The sequence below is a fragment of the Rhinolophus sinicus genome, chromosome 2 (genome assembly GCF_057876585.1).
Source record: "Rhinolophus sinicus isolate RSI-liver-muscle chromosome 2, RSI-T2T, whole genome shotgun sequence".
Classification (NCBI taxonomy): domain Eukaryota; kingdom Metazoa; phylum Chordata; class Mammalia; order Chiroptera; family Rhinolophidae; genus Rhinolophus; species Rhinolophus sinicus.
In genome coordinates this window covers 47,471,447-47,495,250 of record NC_142502.1, presented here as the reverse complement: position 1 = coordinate 47,495,250, position 23,804 = coordinate 47,471,447, and the positions used below count along the sequence as shown (strand labels likewise).

At 39.7% G+C, this 23,804-nt stretch overlaps 1 protein-coding gene across 2 annotated transcripts in view; it reads left to right on the top strand.

The window, feature by feature from the left end:
• The window catches only part of SOBP (sine oculis binding protein homolog), a 162,307-nt gene that overhangs the window by 27,491 nt on the left and 111,012 nt on the right, over window positions 1–23,804 (top strand). For both annotated transcript variants that reach the window (XM_074333361.2, XM_019735036.3), the window contains exon 4: window positions 16,442–16,593. In XM_074333361.2, coding sequence (XP_074189462.1) covers window positions 16,442–16,593 — 152 coding nt within the window. The remainder of the gene's footprint in view (window positions 1–16,441; window positions 16,594–23,804) is intronic.

Below are 23,804 nucleotides of genomic sequence, written 5' to 3'. Positions count from 1 at the left end.
TATTCTAAATAGATGCAGAATATAATTTGATAAAATTTAACACACACACACACACACACACACAACTCTTGGCAAAGTAGAAATAGAATGGAACTTCCTTTATATGACAAAAAGTATCCACAAGAAACCTACAGTACACATCTTACTTAATGGTGAAATATTGAAAGCTTTTCTCTTCAAATCAAGAATGAAATAAAGATGAGAATTAGCACTTCTATTTAATTTTGTCTAATTACACAGATAATGAATAAGGCAAAAAAAAGAAACAAAGATATAAGATTTGAAAGGTAGAAATGACATTCTGTTTAGAACAGAATACCTCCCCCACCAATGGGCAGGTAAACCTTGGAGATATTGTGGGTTCGGTGCTAGACCACCACACTAAAGTGATTATTGCAATAAAGTGAGTCACACAAATGTTTTAGTTTCCCAGTTCATATAAAAGTTATGTTTACACTTTAGTCTATTAAAGTGTCCAATAGCATTGTGTCTAAAGAATGTACGTAATTTAAAAAGACTTTATTGCTTAAAAATGCCAGCCATTATCTGGGCCTTTAGTGAATTATAGTCTTTTTGCTGGTGGAGGATCTTGCCTGGAGCTTGATGAAAATGCAATATCTGTAAAGTGCAATAAAATGAAACATACTAAAACAAGGTATGCCTGTACAGATAAACTATATTTAATGAGTGCATTAATCAAGGTTTTTAAACACAGTTGATACCCCCAAATCCATTATATTCCTGTATACCAGCCACAAAAAATTTAAAAACAAAACTTGAAAATATCTAAAAATATCTTTTAAAATAGCATCAAACCATCAAATACCCAGGAGGAAAAATCTAACAAAATATGTGCAAGATGGTTACACAGAGAACTAGAAACATGGCTGACAGAAACAAAAGAAGACCTAGATCATTGGAGGGACATACCATTTTCATGGATTGAAGACTAAATATTCTGAAAAGGCAGATTCTTCCTAAATTGATCCATATATTTAATTCAATGATAAAATCCAGCATGACATTTTGTGGAAATTAAAAAACTGTTTCTAAAATTTGCATGGAGATGCAAAGGGACAAGAATAACCAAGACAAATTGAAGAAAAAAACAAAACAAAATTGGAAGACTTATACTGCCAGATCTCAACATTTATTATAAGACTATAATAATTAATAATTAAATAATTGTATATTATTATTAGTGTTAATTGTTGCTGTTGTTATTCTTTTTTTGACCATACTTTAAATTAGCCTTTAGGAATTCATTAATAAGACATAAAAGATAAAAGAATAATTTATATTTCTCATGTCAATTCTCTTTTGTTTTAATTTTTTTAAAAGAACCTTTTCTTGTGACTATGATATATTACACTTTGGAAAAGTGCATAAAACATAAATGTGCTCTTTTACAAATAATGATCTTGTCAACTTACAGCTTCTTCCCTCTAAGAGGTAACCACTTTTGTGGCAACCATTGCCTTCTTTTTTTCCTTAGTTTCAACACCTAAATATACCTGCCTAAGCAATATAGTTTATTTTGCCTATTTTTGGACCTTAGGTAATGAATTATGGTAGTCAGCTTCCTAGATGGCCCCCAGTGATCCTGACCTCCTCTAGGTCTCTTCCTACACTGAATCAGGGGTGGTCTGTATGATCAACTTCTAAGGCTGCCATAAAAGGTTACTGCAGTTTCTGAGTAGTTCCCTCAGATTCACTCTGCGGGGAGCATGAGGAAACTCAAGCTGTTCTATGAAGAGAACCATGTGGACAAGAACTGAGGCCTTCTACCAACAGCCACCACCAACCTTCCATCCTTGTGATTGAGCCACCTTACAAGTGTATCCCCAGCCTAAGCCAAGCCTTCAGATGACGGCAGCCCCAAAAGACATTTGGCAGTAACCTTATGAGCAACCCTGAACCAAAATGGCTCCAAAACACTCCCAAATATCTAACCTACAGACAACATGAGCAATAATAAATGATTTCTGTTGTATTAAAGAAGAACGAGATAATGGTACAAGGATATACATATAAACCATTGCAATGGACTCCAGAAACAAAGCTAAAGAGATACTTGATTTATGACAAACGTATTAGCCTGGGTTATCATTACAAAATGCCATAGCCCAGGTGGCTTAAATAACCAAAATTTATTTTCTCACAATTCTGAAGAATGGAAGGCCAAGGTCAAGGTCATCAGGGCTAGTGTTTGATAAGGACTTTCTCTGTGAGTTGCAAATGGCCACCTTCTCCCTGAGTCCCCACATGGTAGAGAGCAAGCACAAGTTCTCTGGTGTCTTTTCTTACAAGGGCTCTAGTTCCATCAGAACAGCACTCTACCCTCATGACCTTAGCTAACCCTGATTAACCCTAAAAGACGCGTCTCCAAATACCGTCACATTGGGAATTAGGGCTTCTACATATGAACTTTGGAGGGACACAAACATTGTCCATAACAACAAAGATGACAATGTAGTGAGGAACGAATAGTCTTTTTCAACAAATGTGCTTATGAAAAAGGATGTATATGGATTCTTTACTTCACACCATTCACAAATATCAGTTCTAGATGGATTGTTGATCTAAATGTGATAGGTAAAATAATAGAGCTTATGGAAGAAAGTCTAAGAGAATATATTTATGATCTTGGGTAGCCCAGTATTTCTAAAACTATACACTAAAAGCACTAAGCATAAAGAAAAAGGTTGATTAAATAAACTCTGTTAAAGTTAAGAATTTCTGCTGATTAAAAGACATCTTTCAAAAAAGATTGAAAAGGCAAGTCACTGAGTGGGAGATGATGTTCCTAATGTGTGGCTCACAGCAGACTCATTTGCAATATTTAAAGAACCCCTATAAATAAAAAAAGAATACAACTCAATGGAAAAATAGGCAAAAAACTATAAACAGGCACTTCATCAAAGAAAATATTCAAGTGGTCCATAAGGCTTTTAACAGTTGTTCAGTCTCAGTCATTAGGGAAATAAAATTTTAAATCATAATGAAATAACCAGTACACAAATGAAATGAAAAAAACTGATAATACCAAATGTTGAGGAGGCTATGGAGCAACTGAAACTCATGCATTGCTGATGAGAGTGTAAATCAGTATAACCACTCTTGAAAGCTGATTGCCAATATCTATTAATGTTGAACATACACATGCTCTATTATCCAATAATTCCATACTAGATATGTGCTCAGCACAAATGTATATATATATATATATATATATATATATATATATATATATATGTGTGTATATATATATATATATATATATGAACCAAAGACATATAGACCTTTCATTAACATTTATTTATAAGAGCTAAAAACTGGAAAGAATCCAAATGTTCATCAATAATAGTTACCATGGTCTCCTAAGGGTTCCTGGTACGGCTTCAGGTGGGAGAGTGTGGGCCTTGAAGTTGAATGTGAAATTGTGGGCGTATCATATATGCATAATCCAGGGAAAAAGATCCTTGTCTCAAAAAATATTGGTCCTTGACTTAGAGACCTAAATTTCAAAAAAAAAAAAAAAAAAAGAATATTTTAACTATTTCTTCTCCTGATTTAAGCAACTAAGCCCTAGAATGTAATTTTAACATTTTTATCCTTTGTCTACTCTGTTCATAGCTTTCTCAAATTTAAAATCTTATCTTTCCTTATTAAGGTATTGTCATCTATTCAAATGAAGCATTATATGTTATGGTGAAACCCGTAAATTAAGTTATGGGCATAAGGCATAAATATCCCTCACAGTGGTCTACTTGGGAGCTGCTTTTGCTGGATATAAAGTGGAGAGAAGTGAAGGGGCACTGGGGAGTGACAAAAATAGGATACACAATACTCTATCCCAGTGGTTTTTATCAAGGGTTAACTTTGTCCCCCCAGGAGACATTTGGCAATATCTGCAGATATTTTTGGTTTTCACAAACCAAAGAGGCAAAAAAATTGGCATATAGTGAGTTGAGGCCAGGGATGCTGCTAAACATCCTATAATGCACAGGACAACCCCACAACAAGGAATTAGGGGCTGAAAATGTCGATAGCACCATGGTTGAGAAACGAGGCTCTACAGTGATGACAGCTCTGTGTGTAGGACGAACACGTCTTGTGCCCCACTCTAGATCCTCTTGGCCCCACCTCTTACTCCAGTGACTGCTGTCGCGCTTTGATAGCTTAAGCATGTGCATTCTGGAAGGGCCCTGCCTCACGCCTGTCTCTCGCTTCTTGCTCTGGGGCTCCTCTGATATGACAGCATGGATATCATGTAAATCCTTTCAACACTCGCTCACACATGTGCAAACCAGAAGTAAGGGGAAATTAACACACTAGACCAATGGGACATGAGAGTTGATGAATAAATACTTCCTTTTATTGTCCCCTGGGTGAATAGTTATAAAATGTATTTCATAAACTGTAAAAAAATGTTCTTTATGATTGAACACTCGGCTCCCTTAGTGGTGGCCAACTCAGTAACACATTGTGCTGTTAGCTTTTCCCCCTCCTCAGGTTCATTCCCCTTGTCCCGCACTCCTACTTCCTGCAATCACATGCCCAATAAACCACCTGCATGCAAATCTTTGTCTCAGATTCTGTTTTCTGTGAAACTCAGGATTAAAATACCATGTGTGGAAGTCCAAAGCAAAAGATCATAAATTAATGGAAAAGAATATAAAAGTTAGAATTGTATGAACATTCATGTTTTTTCCCTTTAAAGTCAAATATAAATATAATAAAGGAGTAAAAAGAGGGCACCAGATCAGATTGGTGGTGCAAACATTGGAGCGCTCAGAAAGGTCCACTTCTAAAATTGTCCCATTAGCCAAAGAATTTTCTAAGCCTCTTGTGGTAAGGGCAAGGGACAACAGTGGTGGCCATACAGAAGAAGAAAAAGGAAAAAAATTGAGTCAGGTGTTAAAGACACAGAGGAAAGGAAAAAGAATATCCTGTGCCTGAACTCCTTTAAATGGAATTGTTATTTTGAGAGATTTAGAATCCTAGAATTTTAATTAGAAGGGGCCTAAGAGATCATCTAGCTGAGATGCCGTCTTTTACAGATGAAGAAAATGAGGCCCGGAGAGGCTAAATGATGTCCTGAAGGTCATTCAGTCGCATTAATGGCAGAATCAGGGCCCAAATTCACTTCTGAGGTGGGGACACCATCTAAACATGAATTCTAAATGACACACCCCTGTGATCCCTGAGGCATCCAGAACTTCTCTTGGCACTATCTAAAATATTTTGGGAGGTATGATATAACTGAGATAATACTTTCAGAAGACCATGGCCCAAGTCACCAAGGAACTAAGAGGCTGACAAGAAACAAGAGGAAATGTCAGCTGTGCTTTCCCTTGCTCGTAGCGGATAGCTGTGTTTCTGGAATTAACTGACACTCAGCTGAACTGTTTGCTGTTACTTATTTGAAGGTATAAATAAAGTTTGATTAAGAGAGAGAAATGATGGTGAAGTTGGTAACTTGTTATTCTAGAGACATTCCCAATGCTGATTTCTCAAAGTTCCTATTAAACTGCGAAGACTTAGTTCACGGACTTGGCCAAGGAGAGTGGAAATAACACTTACGTCCTGTTCTGGGGCTTTTCACTGGTGTTTCCCCTCTAAGGCAACTTTGTTCTAAGTGATTACTAAAGACGATGCCCTTGGCTCCTCCTGCTCCCCTGCTCCCCCCCCCATCCCCCACTGGGCATCCAGCCATTCTAGGAAAGGTTCTGCTTTTTCTGCTGGTGCTGAGTCCCGAAGTACCAAATGTACCAAAGTGAACATATGGTAAGACAGGCCTGGTCCCTGTCCTGACTGGCTCACAGTGTGGTGGAGCAGACACACGGTAAAAAGAAATCTCAGGTCTGAAGATGATCAAGAGCAGAGTGCTATAGGATCTGACAAAGACTGGGGTCCAGAAAAGCCTCCCTAGGGTGAGGTTTAAGATAAAAGAGCAGTAAGACTGAATTGGTCAAGGATTTTGAGGTTGTGCGTGAGGATGCGGTACATGGAAAGGCTCGGGCAGAGAGAGGCTTGAGGAAAATAAAAGAAGCTGAGAGGCTGTCCTGGTTGTGGGAGCCATGGAGGCCATGCCGAGGGGTTCCAACTTCTTTTTGAGGGCAGTAGAATCGGTGCCACGGAGGGGTTTTGAACAGGTGAGAGCAGTGATGAGATTTCTGTTTCAGTAGAATCCCCCACATTCAGAGTGGAGGGAATGAACTGGACAGGAGTGAGCGAGGAAGCCACATGTAGTGTGGGCAAGCGGTGGTGGCTGAACTGGAGTGGACAGCAGTAGACTCCATGAAGATGGGGTGCCTAGAACAGTGCCTGGTATATAAGTAGACCTGATAAATATTTATTGAATAAAGGAAGGAAGGGATGGGTATGTTATGAAAATATTTAGGAGGACCTGGTGATTGATCAAAATGTGGGAGGGAAGAGGAAGGCAAGATGGCAGATTTCTGCCAGCAGGCAACTAACTGCATGGATGGTAGGACGAGGAACTGAGATGGGAAACAGTGAAGGGGCAGGTTATAGGGAAGTGTGTGTGTGTGTGCAGCTTTGGACGTGATGAGTTAAGAAGTCTGGGAGGCCGTTGGAAATAATATCTTATGAGAGATAACTGTTGATTTGAAAATCATCTATTGGACGGTAACTGGAGTCACAACAATACAAAATTGACATGAGCTAGGGGAATGCGTAGGTAGAAGAGGAGGACTCGGACAGATTTCCCACTCGTGTGCTTCCCTTTTCCCCTAGCCAGGCTGTGTTGGCATATTATGTCTTACCACATTCCTGAGTAGGGATTGGCATGGGGCCCTTTTAGAGAGTCCCTCAACTATTAATTACTCTCATTCAGGAAATCTATCTAAATAAATATTTCAGGATGGGAAGGATGAGGAGAGAAGTAAATTATCTTGTTGACAATGTTTCAGCAGATTCACCTTGGTTCTTTTAACCAATTGAATGAAGGGCAGTTCTCACTCTTCAGTCTACTGAACTTGTAGTTCAGAGCATGGAGAGAAGACGGCCTGAGGAAGAGGAAAGCAAGCATTTTACGTGGATGCTTTAACCCTCCCAGGTGTCCCTGTGACCAGTTTCTGGCCTGTCAATTTGCCCCCCTTGCAGTGATAGCCCCAGCATGGTAATGCTACATGGCAGGACCAGCTGGGATGCTGAGATGTGGGACTGTGCCTATTGGTCAGTCATGATGGGGCAGCTTACGCTTCCCTTCAATGGCGCTGCTTACAGCCCTCTCTGTGGTCACCACCAACACCTGGATCCTGGGACCCTCCTGGTGGCGACATAGCCCTGGGAGCAGGCCTAGCTTTTCCATAGTCCTTTTCTACTGCATGTTGGCATTTTACAGTGGGAGACAGCCATGGAAAGCTCCTCGAGGACTAGGATCATGTCTGTCTTGTCTGTAGTGTATGCCTAGCTCCTAGTATAGTGTCTGACACAAAATTGGGTAAATATATGAATCTTTTGTCTGTAATTAAGGTTTCCCTTCTGGGGAGGAAAGGAGCCCTTCAGGTAAGTAGCAGGTGATGGAAATACTTGCCTTGCTCTGACGTCCTATATAAAGCAGCTTGACGCTTAGTCCTATTGTGCTGCTGTTGTATTTCTTTGGAGATGATGCCCTTCTATGCAGGGCAGGGGCTTGGAATTGCTTTTCCAGCAGTGATGGATTTGCTGGTGCAAATCTTTGACCTTGCCCCTAATCACATGCATTTGTCAGCTAGATGCTGGGCTCAGTGAGTGGTCTCCAGCCATGTAAGAGGGAGAGAGAGAGAGAAGGACAGTGGAGAGCAGAGCCAGGATTGTAGCATCATTGTTCCAGGGCTTCGTAGATTGGTCAGAGGGTCAGATCCATGGCTCAGGGGTGGGGGACAATATTTCACTTGTGCTCCTTGTCCATGGAAACCACTCAGTGAACATGAATTATTCAGTCTGCTTAGAGCAGTATTGCTTTCCCATTGACTTACGGATTTCTGCCATTTTCTCTGTCGGACGGGAAAAGCGTTGCCTTCTCTGTATTTGATGCAGGTAGCTGATACCACAGGACGTTATGGACCCTGGGCATCTTAGTTCAGTCTGGTGATGTTTATTGAGGACTGGTAGGCATTGGCCAGTATACCCGGCACTGGCCACATGGCTGCACGCCCTCTCTTCCTGCCCAGTGCAGACAAAGGAGGCTCCTGGCAATGAAAGATCCAATTCTGGGCAAAAGAGGAGAAACCTTCCTGATAATTAATGACCCACATGGAAGTGCTCATGCTTCAGTGCTAATGTAGGGCAGTGGAGCAGCACGTCCCAGGGAGGCTTCCGCAGAAGTCTAGTCGTGGGGATTCTCTTTGACGATGTGTCCATGGTCAAATTTGTGAAACACAGTGCACTCTATCTCCCTCTTGAAGATCCTTAATCATACATTATGCATACGAAAAAGTCTTGCAGTAAATAGCCTGTTATTTCACGTTGTTTAGCAGTGTTTTCCATCCATATTTGACTTTTTCGTAATGACACCCACTTAGGTATCCCTTGGAATTAGTGCTCTGTGGCATATGCTTTGGGAAATGCTGCACTGAGGACTCTGGGTTTTCCTTACTCTCAAGTATTACATGCTTCTTTTCTTATTCCAGTTTATTAGGGTGAGTACATAGGAAAGACAGACAGTCTACACTGAGTATTAAGAAGTGGAGGTGAGGTTGTCACAGGGGCTTGCAAGAAGACGTCTCTTAGCTGGCCAATCAGTGAAATTATGGGGAGATATTCAAGTTAATCCTGAACTATAGGCACATGAACTTAGTAGTGTCTTATTAAAGAATCCAAGTCTTCTAATCCACACTTCTCCAAGTGTGCTGTTCAAGAGAGAATTAATACTTTGTGACTTTATGGAGTCTCTTCTTTTATTTAGCCATCTTTTCATTTCTACTGTTACTCTATAGGTTTGGGACTTCACCTCCTTTCCTCTCCATCCATCCATCCATCCATCCCTCCCTCCCTCCATCCATCCATCCATCCACCCACCCTCCCATCCATCCATCCGTTTATTCATCCAACATAGTGGAAGCACTGCTATGTGTTAGACACTGAACACACATAGGTGAATGAGACATGGAGCCCGCTCTCGTGTTGCTCACTGAGGCTTCTAGATGTGGAACAAGATTCCAGCCTTTCCACATTATGATCCACCCTACTGGAGTAACATTTCTCAGCACATCTCTACTCCTGTTACGTCCTACGAGAAATATTTGGGAGCTCCTTATTGCCTGTGGAAGGAAGATGAGCCCGTCTGCCCCGAGCAGAATGACATTCAAGGCCCGTCCTTGTTCAGCAGCCCCCCGCCCCAGTCTAATCTTCTACTTTTCTCTCTTGGTCAGCTGGGCGGCTTCAGGACTCATCCCCATCTGTGAACCTACCTGCCACTCACTCACTGGCTCCTACTGTTCTTTCTGTCCTTTCCCTCCTTCATTTGAACTTTCTCCCCCTCCAAATCCTTTAAGACCCAACTCAAATGCTATGCTCTGTGGGCTCTAACAGGTTTCTGAACCTCTCTCTTAGCACATTTTGCCTCTCATGTGATGAGTCACAGACTTTTCTGTCTTCCTGGGAGCAGGGCCATGTCCTATTCAACTTAGCATTCTTGACAAGTTAGTGCAGGGACCTGCATATAAATGTTTAATTCATTCTGCAGTCACATCTCGTATATATCTATATCTATGTATAGATTTGTCTATATCTATAGCTATATATCTATATATAGATATATAGGTAAGTTTCATACATAAACATATAAATAATTAAAAATTGGTTAGAAAAGTTCCATTAGAAAGTTGAAAAATTAATTTTAAATTTTATCACCTTGTGTCATTGTGCGTAATATGTGCTCTTACTTTTACTGACTGGAACCAGATTTCAGTTTATGTATAGAGATTTAGATTTTATTTTGGGATTAAGTACTATTCTATTTAGAGGGGTGTAGACTAATATATGAAATCACTTCAAATAATTCTATTTCCAAAAAAATACTAGGGATAATTTTAAGTACTACAAAGAAGCATAGTTGTATGAATCTATCATTGAATTGCATCTATCCTTCTAGTGAGAAATAAGGGCAATAAAATTGTATTAATTCAGACTCTATTATTTGGTAATTTTTTGATAGTTAAGTTACCAAGGTGGCAGACATTTTCAGTTGTTATTATGATACTTTTTAAAAGAGCAAACTTCTTTAGGCACTTAGAAAGATCCACTCGTGTGTGGCTATTTGATGTAATAATTACAAAGAATTCCCGTCTATACATTCGAGAATATCTGGCAGTACCGTGATATATTTGGCAATTCAAATTAAGTAATTTTTAGAAAGAATAACTGTAAGTGAAGCTTTTATTAAATCAAATGGCTTTATTCTTAAATAGTCTGAGTTAGTGAAATTGAACCAATTACTGGGTTGTTCTTTGTAGTCAAAGATAGTGGTTCTACGGATGTCATCCATGGGAGGGAATGAGGTTGAAGAGTCTGGTGCCTGGTCATCCAGACTGCATACAGCTGATGCCTACCTTTTTCTTAGGGCTCTAATTGCCAGTAATTCTGAGGAAGGCTCATTTACATGTAGAATGTTCCCCCTTTCTCTCCTTTGATCCTCACCACAGCTGTACTTAGGGAGGGCATTACTATTCCTTGAGCTATTTGCCCATATCACACAACCAGAAGGGGCAGTGCTAATACTTTCGCCAACGTTCTCTCTCTGTCTCTGTACTCTATAATACTGTCTTTCAAATAATAGCGACTTAGGTTTGCAAAGTAGTTAGTTGAACTTTCTCCCACTCCATGTATCTGTTGCATCACTTGCTTTAAAAAGAAGTCACCCCCTTGAGACTGTAGTAAGTCTTTTCTAGTGATCCTAGCTATATGCCATTCCTCCCACCTCCTTCAACTTCTCCTGTATTTTATATTCATATCCAAAAAGCACTCTGAAAATATTTGCCATTGTGCCAAAGTATGATCAGATAGTATTTTTTTCTGTTTACTCTGCCTTTGCTTGGCTGCCCTCAGCTTGCTCTACATATATGCCCAGGGCTAGACATTAGCAAAGTAATGAGGCATCTTGTGCCTTAGCATCTCCCATCTCGCCCCTCCATCTTTTTCATTGGAACCCTGTCCTCAGCCCTTCGCCCCACTCTCTGTGAGAACTTGTTCTTCAGAAGGAATCACTCATTTTAAAGCATGAATCATTATTGACAAATATGAATTGAGCCTTCTTGCTTTCAGGGAATTTGTGTTTTAATGGCATGTAAGAAATATTTTTGTCAAAGAAATTGCTCTCTAATGGTAGAATTTAATTTTAGTGAGCAGTCGAAGGATAATTTTTGAAGATAGGATATTCTTATTGGCATCTTTGAGATTCCAGTTGTAAGTGGTTCCCCACTTTACCCACATAGAAAGTCAGTCTTATCCGTGGCCTGCTGTCATCCCCCTCCTTACAAGAGAGAAAGCTGGGAAAAGTATTGCTTGCCTGTGGGTAGAATGACTACTTTCTGAGATCCAGGTATTATTGATTCTTTCACATCATTTAATGTTTACGTGGAACTTACTGGTGAAAGTTCAGACAGAATGTTTGCAGCAAATCCAAGTTCCATAGTCGTAAAGAAGTAAAGGCTTGCACTGCAGACCTTCAACTTATTTTTTTTTAATCAGTTGACAAATATTGATTGAGTAAAAAAAACTTCAGCTGTCTTCTCAAAGACATTTTGACCTTTTTGATTCAATGTTCTTTGTCTATTAGTGTGTCACAGAGCAGTGTCCTATGTAAGTAGCACAATCTGTGACAGCGTTTAGTCCTTTCTGTAGAGGGAAATCTGTGTGGATGGTAATCTCACAGACTTAGAAAGGATATGGTTTCTAAGGTGTAGTGGTCAAGCTCTGGAGTCATCCAGGCTTTAGTATGTACGGGCTGTGTGATTTGGAGCAAATTACTTAACCTCTAAACCGCATTTTCCCATTTGCACAATGGGGATAATGTTAGCACCTGCCTGGGAGTGGTGGCTGTGATTAAGATTCAATGATGGACATAAAAGAACATTGCACTGTGCCCGGCACCTATTAAATGCTGAATAATGGCTAGCTATGATTATTTTCCTTTTGGCTCAGTGGTTCAAAGTTTCTCTGGGTGTCCTTGAATGTTCACTTCGAGAACACAAGAAATTGTACAGAAGGTTCTCTAGGACTCTGCTGAGACTTTTAAATGGACCACCTTAGAGTTTTTAAAATTGAATTATTCCAAGAAGGGCTGAAAAGAAAGCAAATTTTAACCTTAGTTTCTTGCCTGCCTTCCAGGCCATGTCTTCATTCTGTTGCTCCAACAACTAGATTGACAGAGTACTTATTTGTGTCACACTTTCATTCCATGGCATGGAGAACATACAGGCGTCACTTCAGACTGCCTTGCAACTTGTCTCATAATTCAAGTCTTGAAATGATTATCTGGACGTGTGCATTCTAGGAATTGTTGGAGGAGACAAACATCACTAGCAAATACTTTCAGATTTTTTCTTCAGTCTTGGACGCCCATGAAAGTTACAAAAGGGTGGTAAATCTACAGATGAATCATTTGGGGGCCATTAGGCCCTTCTGATTTCCTTTGGGCTATGGTCAGGTGAGCTAGTATGCATGTTCATAGCCAATTCAAATGCCCCTAGAATGGCACTGACCAGTGGCCATCCTTATTTTTAAAAGACACTAGATAAGGCAATTTCTCAAACAACTTCAGCAAGGCATTCCAGGAAGGCTTGATCTCTTCCATCTCGGCACTATGAAAAATAAATATAATTTTGATCTCATCTTAGAGTAATTAATCTGAACTTCTCCTGGGATGTAAAGTAGAATAATGTTCTATAGTTCTTTGAACATTTGATTAGAAACAAAATGCCCTAAACATTTTACTTAATTAAATCCTAAAGAGGTGGTTGCAAGCTTCATGATTAATTGAAACATGCGTATTTTGACTGATGCATATTTACATGATATTATCATATGAAAATCTTATCATGTTATACAATCTACTCACTTTGGGAATGTGATTTAGTGCTGTAAATATTTTGCATTTGCTGTTGCATTGTTCGTTATGAAAAATACATAGACTAATGGCTGTAAGGAAGAAATCTGTTAGTGAATCTTCTTCGAGGTAATCTCAAGTCTGTCACAGCACAGACCTTTACCCTAAAATATAAGATAGGAAATCAGGTTTTTCCTAGTTTGAAGAAATATTTTTTTAAATAAAAGTATTTTGAAGCAGACCAAGTTAGAACAGCTAAAGTGCTGGGGTCTTCTATTGTGCCAATGTAAATAAAGCATGCACATAATTCCTGGGTTTCAGGAAAAAAAAAAAAGATGTGGTTATTGAAATGAACCAATTCCTTTAGCTTTAAGTACTTAAGAAAATCTTACTTTTCCAGGGGTGCTGTCATCCTGTTTAAGATGGGGCACCATCTCATGTTTGGTGGCAGGATTTTGAGCTGTGTCTCAGCTCACAGAATTAATTTAGATAATCACAGTGCTTTATTCGTTTCTTAAATACAATGCTAATAAAAATTACTTTTATAAGACTAGCATACCTGAGATATCTGAAAATGTTTTCTTGAAATTTTGGAATAATCCACCTACCAGACTGTTATTTGGAGCATTAGTCATTGATAATAGTTTGATGACACAAAAAGAGAAATCTCGATGGAAATTTTCCAAAGTGTTCACCTTTATGAAACGGAATTTTATGAAAAACGGATGGGAATACTGAAGTATTTAACAAGACAGATGCTAACCACTGTTCTAAGAATCTTCCAATTGCCAGATTAAAAAACAAAAGGGCACAATTTCTTTTGTTTCATCTTTCCGTATTGTTACGTTGTAGTGCAAATGATTTATAAAAGTAATCTGCTTTAAAATTCTACCTTTTGTTTATTTGTTAGGTCTGTTGTAAGAAAGTATCCTTGCCTTCCCTTAAAAATGTGACAAGTGGGTCTGTTTGGTGATGATGGAGTGAAGCATGAGAAAAACCTGCCCTAAGCATCATTCCTCCAGGCCAGGCCAGAGCACAGGCTGAGTGCCTGCCTCTGTTACGGCTTTGCTTTCTTACTTTGTCATCTCAGGTTTAGTCCATTATAGTTAAAGATCTAGGACTAAAAATCTTATGTTTTGTTTCCCAAAACAGACCATATAAAGGAAGAAACAACGAGGGGAACCTAAATGTATGTCCTAAAGTTCCTCCTTGGGAAGTGCGGTCTCCTCCTTGAACTCTGAGGCCAAATATTTTCCCCCATAAAAATTTTTTTCCCTTACAGATTTCACCAGAATCAGACTTATTGCCAGTGGATCATTTGTGAGAGTTCTGCTGTATCACCTTCTTTTTCAGGAATTTAAGATTTGAAAGCAGCTAATCCATTGGGAAAAACAAAACTACTAGTGATAAGTTAGTTTAGTAATGACAGATGGTTATTTTAAAAAATATACGATTCTAATCTAATTTAAAAACTCCTCCATACTGTAAGGTAATTTATAATTTTGTTAATTCTTCATAGCATGTAAAATGTCTATATGTAGACAGATGCCATATTAGAAATCATATATAAAATACAAATAATATTTGAATAGAAGAAATTATTAGATACAGTAATTGTATGACATTTGAATTCATGTTGACTCCATTTAAAGAAAGTTATCAAAAATGTTTGATTAATATCAAAGGTCATTTTTACACTGTCTCATTTATTATAATTAATAATAAGTCATAATATGCAATTGTGAAATAAAATGGTCGTTAAAATGACAATATTTATTCCATTAAGGCAAATACAATGCTGCACATAGTTCTGAGCACTGATAGCAGGGGGAAAAGAAGCGTTATCACTACAAATTAGTTTGCTCCTTATATTATAGGCTGATGACCGCACTTACCTCAAAACAAATCTTTTCCCTGGAAATGGAATGATTGCATGACAAACTCTGTGAACCATGAATATGTCAACAGCTCATGGACCAGTCCTTGCTTAACAATTAGTCTTGGGGGATTTTAGTCAGAAATCAGACAACACTATACCAGAGCTTGTTGGGGATTTTGTGATTACCATTCATGTCTGGGGCAGGAGTCTGGGTTAGTACCAAAAAAAAAAAAAAATCCATAAAGGACAAAGATGTGTGGCTAATAGTAGCAATCACACGCGCGCGCACACACACACACACACACACACACATATTGTCAACTGGGAGGAAAGATGTAGCAAAAATGCTAGGAAGCAGCACGGAAATATTTCTTAAACTTCTACTTAAAGTCTCCTTCTAGTCTCCTGACAGTGTTTCCCAGATTTCAGTAATTTGAATATTACCATCACTTTTTTGTCCTAACTTATTACCACGTGCACTATGATTTACTATTACGTTTTATTAACTGACTCACTTTAAAAGCCTTTGTTTTAAGCAGTAATATTTGTGATATCATGGTCTTATACTACTTAAATATGTTTTATTCTCATACAAAGGAAAAGAAATATAGTATTTTAAATATTGAAAATATTTGTATGCCACCTAACATCATTCTGGGCTCCCCATGACATGGTTGACATGTCCTTATAGGAGCTATGAAGACCACCAGTCTGGCTAAGAATGATCTGGGCAGCCGTGTGACCTCAGGTCTCATGGCTGACATCCCATTACTGTTCCTCTGTCTAGGGACCATGAACCACATCACATGGAGGAGAATTTAAATCAGGCCTGCACCTGCCTGGGAACACCTGTGTGGGAAGGCTGCATCGTAGGAGACTAGTGAGTGAGCCAGGCTAGTGACTTTCTATTGGCAGCATCTGGCCACTCACATATTTCCTTTTTTGACTAACCGTATCACTTGAGAATCATTATATTGCAAGAGTAAACAACACCCCATATCATGGAGCAGTAATAGGGAACATGCCAAGATTGATCCTGGTTCCTGACTGTGGAGGTTCACGTTAGGGCATCACATATGTGGGTGTGGGTGTCCCACTCAATTCGGACCTTGTAGGCTTTCAGCAGTACCTGTGAAGAAATGGATCCTTTTACAAGAGCGTGGTTTAACCCCACAGAATAAGCATTGTTATCAGGCTAAGAAGTCCTAGAATTCTTATGGCTCTGCAGTCATGCTCTGGTTTTTAAGTAACTGATGTCTTTCGGACACTTAAGAGCCACCCCGCCCCGCCCTCCCCCCCCAAAAAAAAAAAAAAAAAGAAGAAAAATGAAAAAGAGAAAAGCACTGAGTCTTCCCACAAGAGCTGACTATCCAACTAAGTCAGAAAGCAGAGAGGTGCGGAAATGAAACTCAGACCTCAAGTAGCCCTTTCAGGTTCAGGGTGTGTCTAAGTTTGAAGGGATGTTTGCTTCTGATATGAACATTTTTCTTATACTTTTGTTATAGAAGATGATGTGTCAAATGTACAAATAATGTGTGCCTGGTGCCAGAAAGTGGGAATCAAGCGCTATTCCCTGAGTATGGGAAGTGAGGTGAAAAGCTTCTGCAGCGAGAAGTGCTTTGCCGCCTGCCGACGAGCCTACTTCAAGAGAAATAAGGTAAGAGCACGTAGAGAGAGGCGGCCCACGCAGGCCTCACCAGACCACGTGCGCATGTGCCTCTTAGCTTCTAGCTGAAAACACTGCGCACCTTTTACTTTTAATCTTTGTTTTGCCTGTTCTCTTTCTCTGTCATACTTAACCTTTTGGAATAAGGAACCCCCTTTCCAATGTATAACCTGTTCTTCAGTTTCTCCTGTCTTGGTGTTTGAATTCTGAGAGGGTGAATGAATCTGATGAGGACACGGTGATCGCAGCTGGTATTTTAAGTGACAGTGACTCTCCAGCAGTAGAGTGCATAGACTAGAGTCTTGAAAGTGGTAGAGATTTCTTATTAAGGCTGAGAAACTAGCCACAGACACATGGCCAGAAAGCTTTAGTCCACTCAGGTTGTTCCCCATGGGAATATTGCTCTGGCTCTTTCCAAAATCCAGTCCACAAATTCTAATCAAGAAACACGTCAAGTCTCTCTTGACACCTTATATTAAAGTCGACTGATTTTGAGAAAAAGTAAAAGGATGCTCACATAGCATTGCTCACATAGCCAAGCGTTTATGAGAAGCATGGTGGGTGAACACAGGAACAGCCATAGTTACAGATATTTTTTGTTTTGTTTTAAGACATCTCAGATCTGAAAATGTCCTTTTAGGATAGTATGAGCCACCACTGATGGGAAATGGAATGCATGATGTTTTTACAGTCACACACACACACACACACACACACACACACACAAAGCTAATTTCTTAATTTTTAAAGAACCTTTACAGTATTTTGCCACCAATTACTGAAGTAAATTGCTAGTTCTTGATTATTGTCCATTGATCTGTAAAGCTTTCTTAATTCTTAAAACTGTCCACACTTTGCTGAGTGATTTCATTTCCACCATGCAAATCAAAATCTGTCCTTTCTTGAAGCAAACAATTATTATTATTTTTAAGTCTGATATTTGCAATCCTGAAATGCTAATCTTGGACTCATTGCATTGTAAGACGCACTGTTGCAGCAAATTATCTCCTGCAAATTTGGGTCACATCATTCTGCCAGAAAACATAATGCCGAAAGAATTAGGCTGCAGGATTCAGTGGGGTGGAATTTTAGTAGCAGTCTCTAAGAATTAGGCTCATAATTTTCACTGGAACAGGGAGGGAAGTAGGGAAACTGTTTGGAATTCTTTTGGGACAGTCACCAGTCCAGTTCCCTTTCCTTGGGGAGGGGCCAGTGAGGCTGCAGAGGAGGGTGGTTAGAGCAATGTATGGGAAACACATTTTGTTTAAATACAGGGGGATTCAAATGATCTCTGAGACCCTGAGGCTCCCCTTTTGAACGATGAACACTGAGGTAACAATTACAGGAGTGGACCCAGTGGTTTTGTCTTCAAAGCCCTACTTACCACAACAAAATACTTTGCATTCCATCCTAGAAGATGGATAGAGAACAGGGTGTTTTTTTTTTTGTCTTTCTATGATTCTGAAGCATGATGGATCTGGATCTTGATGGACTGCCTGTAGTGAAAAAGATCAAGCAAGATGAATTTGTCACATCCTCGCGATACATGTTATACTTTGCCATGTGGTTTTACTTTAGGAAGCTTTTGAAGAAAGGCACCTGATTCAATTGGAAAAACAGCCCAGAATAATATACAGAGGGTACCAAAAAAATGTATACACATTTTAAGAAAGGGAAACTGTATTAAAATTGTCATACTCAGTATATACCGATAACAAGAGATGAATACAAGTCACGTTTGACTTCTGCAATTATAAGAGGTGCTCAGAGTGGTTACCATCAGCGTCCAGACACTTCTGATTATGGTGAACTACTGCTTGAGCAACATTGACCAAAGTGTCCACTTGCATACATTTTTTGGGCACCGTCTGAAAATATACATAAAATTTGTGTCTGTATCTCTCTGTAAAATACCATATATAACAATACCATATTTTACATCGTTATAAATAATATGTAGTAGCACATCATTATAAAATTTTTAAGGTCAAACTGAACTTAAACTTTCATAGCATACAGTTTTGAAAAATGGGTAAGTGGGAGTCAAGATAAGAATTATCATTTGGAATACGTAGAGTAGGTAAAATCCACAGGGGGCGGAGGATCATTACCTTTCACTTCCTGCAAGGGAGGAGTTATTGGGGTAGGTCTTTGAACATCCTGCCAAACCTGGGAGTCACAGTGGCTTGAAGTTTGACGGCTGATCCCAGCAGCCCATTAGTGTACATACAATACCTGTCTTCTCTGCAATCTTCATGCTTATTTATGTATTCCAAAGCACTGCCACACTATCGTTCTCATTTTTCAAATAGAGAAATAAACTGGTCACATTGCTGGCTGGATTCGTTAAGGAAAAAAAAATTTCAGAGTGTTATCTCTGTAACAATATCCTATTGTATTACAATAAACATGTACAGCTGCTGCATTTCTGTGAACTGATAGGATTTTGTGGTCATTTCATTTAGGGCTTGGGTTTCCTAATGGATTCTATTCGATAGCAGTCTCCATCCTGCCATTTCTAAGAACTGCTGTAATCAGCCCCAGGGTGTTCCCCACTGAAGACAATAGCAGATAGCTACATCTCCTCTTGTATCATTTAACAAAGTCTTTAGTCCTCATTATTAAAATTGTGGACTTTCTTAATCTTAGAAAAAAGGGCAAAATTCTTCCTATTCCTACATAAGAGATTTTTCTGGCTAAACTCTACACTTTTAAATACTGAGAAGCACATAGAAAACAGAGAGTAAATAATGTGCATGCAGAACAGAATTTTGCCTTAGGTATAATGTAGATTTAAAAAAAAAAAGTAAGATTACTGTGCTGTAAATTATGCTTTATAATGACAGCCTCACTGCTTCTTGGTGGATAGCATGCTGGGATCTAAAAATGGTCTCTAAGTTGAACCCAAATTGCGAGCATAACTTCACAAAGAAAAATCCTAGTAAAAAAGGTAGTTAATTAGAAGCAGTATTCAGCTGACCTCTGTGCTGTGTCTGAGCAACACCTGCATTTGTGAATGGTAATTGGACAGCTGTGCCTGTGGTTCCCCTGCTATCCTCTTCACAAATGCTTGGGTATAAAAGCAGGAACTGATTTTCTGCTAAAAACAAGGACAAAAATAGCCCAACTCTCAAAATGAAGGCCCACTAAACATTGGCTCTTTAAATTTCATTTTCTTCTGGAACCTTCTTTTTCTTTGGGTTCATTTGGAGTAGATTAAGAATGTCACATCCGTCTCTCACAAACTCTGGCACTGTGAAGTAAGGTGGGATGGACCGAAGCCAAGTTAACACTTTATAGCATGTAAGTTATATTTTTAAACCAAATTTAAAATTTTATTGGAAGAATTGTTTGGATTGCTACGCGTATGTAGGCTTTCTTCAAAATGCTTCTGCTAGGAGAGGACTATGAATCACAGCTGTGTACATTTAATGAACCTAACCACTACCTTACACATTTCAGGATGTTGGCTCTAAGAAGTGAATAGTGTTAATTCATAATTATATTTTGTGGAATCCTTTATCCCCAACAGGCTCAATTGCTGGCTCAAAAGTTTTTGAAACAGTGGGTAAGAAGAATACCTTTGTAGTCTATGGGCATTGGCTGAACACTGGGATGTCAATGTCATTACTAGATGCAATAGAGGCTTGTCAGGGAACTAATAGCTCACTCTTTTCCCAGCCCCCTTTTGAGGCCACAAGTAGAGAACTTAAGGACATTTCTAGCCTAGTGATTCACCTAGGAGCTGGAAAGTTTCAGAGACTGCTTAGTGGTTTTGCAAGAGATGCTGAAGTGTTCAGTCCAACAAATACCAGTTTTACTTTGCACAGTCACACACACTGAAAGATAGTTTGGGAGTAATGCCTTGTAACCATTACCCCTTCAAAAGCGAGAGTGACAAACAAGACCACAAATAGTGGTCATCCCCAAATATCCTGTGTTTGATCTTTTTATTTCTGTATGGGAAATATCCTGTTGTCTAAACTAATGTCTGAAAATCAAGCAGGAAATGAAAACTCAATACAAATGGCCAGCACAGGCAATGTAAAGAGGGTTGTTTTCTTTCCTTGTTCAGATCTCAAATTCATAGTGTTCTTTATGGATTAGTAGCATTGATGCTTTAGTAATAGACACAAATTCCTAAGAGCAACGAAGTTTTGCTTCCTTGTTCTAGTTTTCCATAATTTGAGACAAGAATAGTTAGGAATATTTCTTTAATATCATAATGTTGCTGTTCCCCGACAGACCATAGTGGGAAGAAACCTATGCAGGTAAGAGATGAGGATAGGGATGAATTACAAATAAAAAGGTTATATAGAAAAACAGCATTTGCAGATGATGTCGTTAAGATCTAACAGACATGATAGTAATAACAAATATTCAATGAGGGGAATATTGTATAATAAGCATTTTTTTTTTTAACTTTCCAACTATATCCCTGGATATACAGTGATCTCTTCTTAGAAGAGATCTGCTTTGGAAGAATCCATTGCTAATTAGCACGTATCATCATATTATTTGGAGGTACATTTTATTTAGACTATTGGTCTTTTTATTAAACTTGAATACATCCTGGGAAAGAGTCTCAGTTTCAGACTTAATTATAGAACCTAGTAGTGCAGAAGAAATGTGTAACAATTGCCCTGTTAATCTAGTGATTAACCTGTCTATTTTTTTCCTTTAAACACCTGCAAGATTTAATTTGCAAAATGGCTATCATTCATGAAGGTTTAGGGAAGGACATTAAGAAATTACTTGTAATTAATGTCCCCTGACTGCCTGAAACTCAGGCCACAGACTTGCTTCTGCCAGTTGCTTGCAAGTATTCTTGATCGACAAGGAAATGTGCCCAGGGAGTACCAGAGTTCTTCCCGTGGATTCATCTTGTTTCTGTGGGGTGCCAATGAGCCTGTTGGGTCTAGCTTCGTGCAGGATGATTGCTTTGGTTCTGCAGTGTCCCTTGGAACTGTGCTGCAAGCCGCCCACTGCCTGCATGTACAGAGGCTCTGCCTCCCATGGCTTTAGCCTGCAGGCCAGTGGCTGAGTTTCTTTTTTGTCACAACAAGCAGGGAGGGTCTGGGGAAAGAGCAGCAAACCCACCGGTTTCCTTATTCTCTGGCATTTTGAAATATGGAATGGAATATTGATGAGCTGCTGCAAATGAGAACTTATGAAAAATGCAATAGCAGAGGGAGGGTCAAGGTGTTAGCCCTTTGAAACACGTTTAGGATGGGGTTAGAGCAGGAGAGTTCTGGCCAGTGAAGTAAGATGTAGGTCAGGTTAAAGCAGTGATGCCTAAGTTCTGGAAGAAAGCCAGAAAGAGCTTCCAAGGCAGAGCTCGGAAGTCATCAGAAGCTTGGGGGAGAGGCATGTGATCTTCACGTTTACCAGAACACCTGAGTGTCACTTGAAAAATACTGGTCTAAGGGATACCTGGAACGCAAGCAGACTGGGGCAAGCGAGTTTGTGCTGAAAGAAAGGAAGGGCAACCACGTCTGATTTTTAATGGGCTACATTTTGGGAGGTGGTAGGGGAAACAAAAATAATTCTAACCAATTTCCCAGAATGGATGACACCTTCTGAATCATATTAGACATTTTAGATTACATATAAAGAGATGATCAAACCCCAGATAGCTTCAAGCTCCAATCTTTGTTCAACATTCCCCCCCACCACCACCACCACCACTGAGCAGAAGGAAGAGGGGGCATTTTTTTTATAGATCTGAATCCGGTCCCCCGGAGATCAGTACACAGCGCTCTGGACATACATGCTTGAATGTTAATTTTCAGACACAGTCAGTCTCTGGCCATCCTTCTGGCGATAGCTAATGCTATACACTTAAATCAAGTTTTTCTCGTCTGAACTGCCGGTAATTATCCAATCCATCTCAAAGGCACGCTCCCTTTCAACATTAACCACAGTGTCAGATTGCATCAGCTACATTGTGTCCTGGTGACTGCGGCTGCTGAGTGATGAATGTGCGTGCTTTGCGTTCATAGTCCGGCTGCCTGTTTGGGCAGTGGGCAGCTCAGTGAAACAAATGACCAGGAAGGGATCGAGTTATTTGGGACATGCATCCTCCTTACCAATCCAGGCACTTGCATGGCCAACTTCCTCACCTGGCTGTGAACAGTGTTCAGGTATATCTGGAGAATGAGCATTTAAAAACTACCTCCTGGGTCGTTTTGATGTGCTTCCTCCATCGTATGCTGCATCAAGCACAGAGTTACTCTTTGTGCCTGACTTTGAAAGGACGGTGTCCTGAGACATTATTATATTAATAAAGGTCAGAGGAGGGAGAAGTTTCTAAGAGGACTTAGTACACTGTCCAGAGAAATCAAGAGAGAACGATTGTGCATTTTCTTAGGATTGTAGTTATGTTCTGTTGATTCAAAAGCTTTGTTAAAAATGTGAACTGTTTAAATAAATGCCTGCAGAAGACAAGCCAGGTGGCTTGCCCTGAGATATTTTAAGGGAGTTTGAGTCCAGAATTTCTCTCCTACACTTTTGCAATGTCTGGTCACAAACCCTAGTACACCCAAGAGGGCCATATGCAGAAGATGCAAACTGTAGGGACACCCATGGTTATTTTTGTTTCTCCCCCATCTCTATACCTCTGGATAGCTTTTGTTCACATAAGCAAAGTGTGAACTGGGCAAGCCATGTGTAATTCTTTGTTCCTTGGGCTCTTTGTTCTTTGTTCATGTTATCCCAGATTAGGACAGAATAAAGACAGCCTTGCTGCCCTAGCAGTTTAGACTGAGAATGGGAAATTCCTTATGTCACAGTCCACTCTTAGGGGGGTCGTGCACACAGCGGCATGTAATGTCTACTGACAGACTACCTTTGGAGGTTACCAACATCCGTCGGTTGCATTGTCTGTAAACATAGGCTGTGGGCCAGAGCTGGGCGCTACTACAAGCACTAGAAGGCCGATCAATGGTTTAATGAATCTCTAAAAGATGCTTGAACTCTGCTGCAATTTACTGAGCACTCTACTTAAATGAAGCTCCTGTAGTCTTTAACAAAGATAGCGATGATCAATGGCTCGGGGAGGGAAGCCAATGTCCAGCAAGCACAACCTCCCAGAATTTGTGTTGTCGTCTCGCTGCTCACAGAGGGTCAGTCAGAGCCCGCCTCCGAGGCTCACGACGTCCATATTGATAGTTTCTCCATGTTGGAGCTGCACGGGCCCAGAG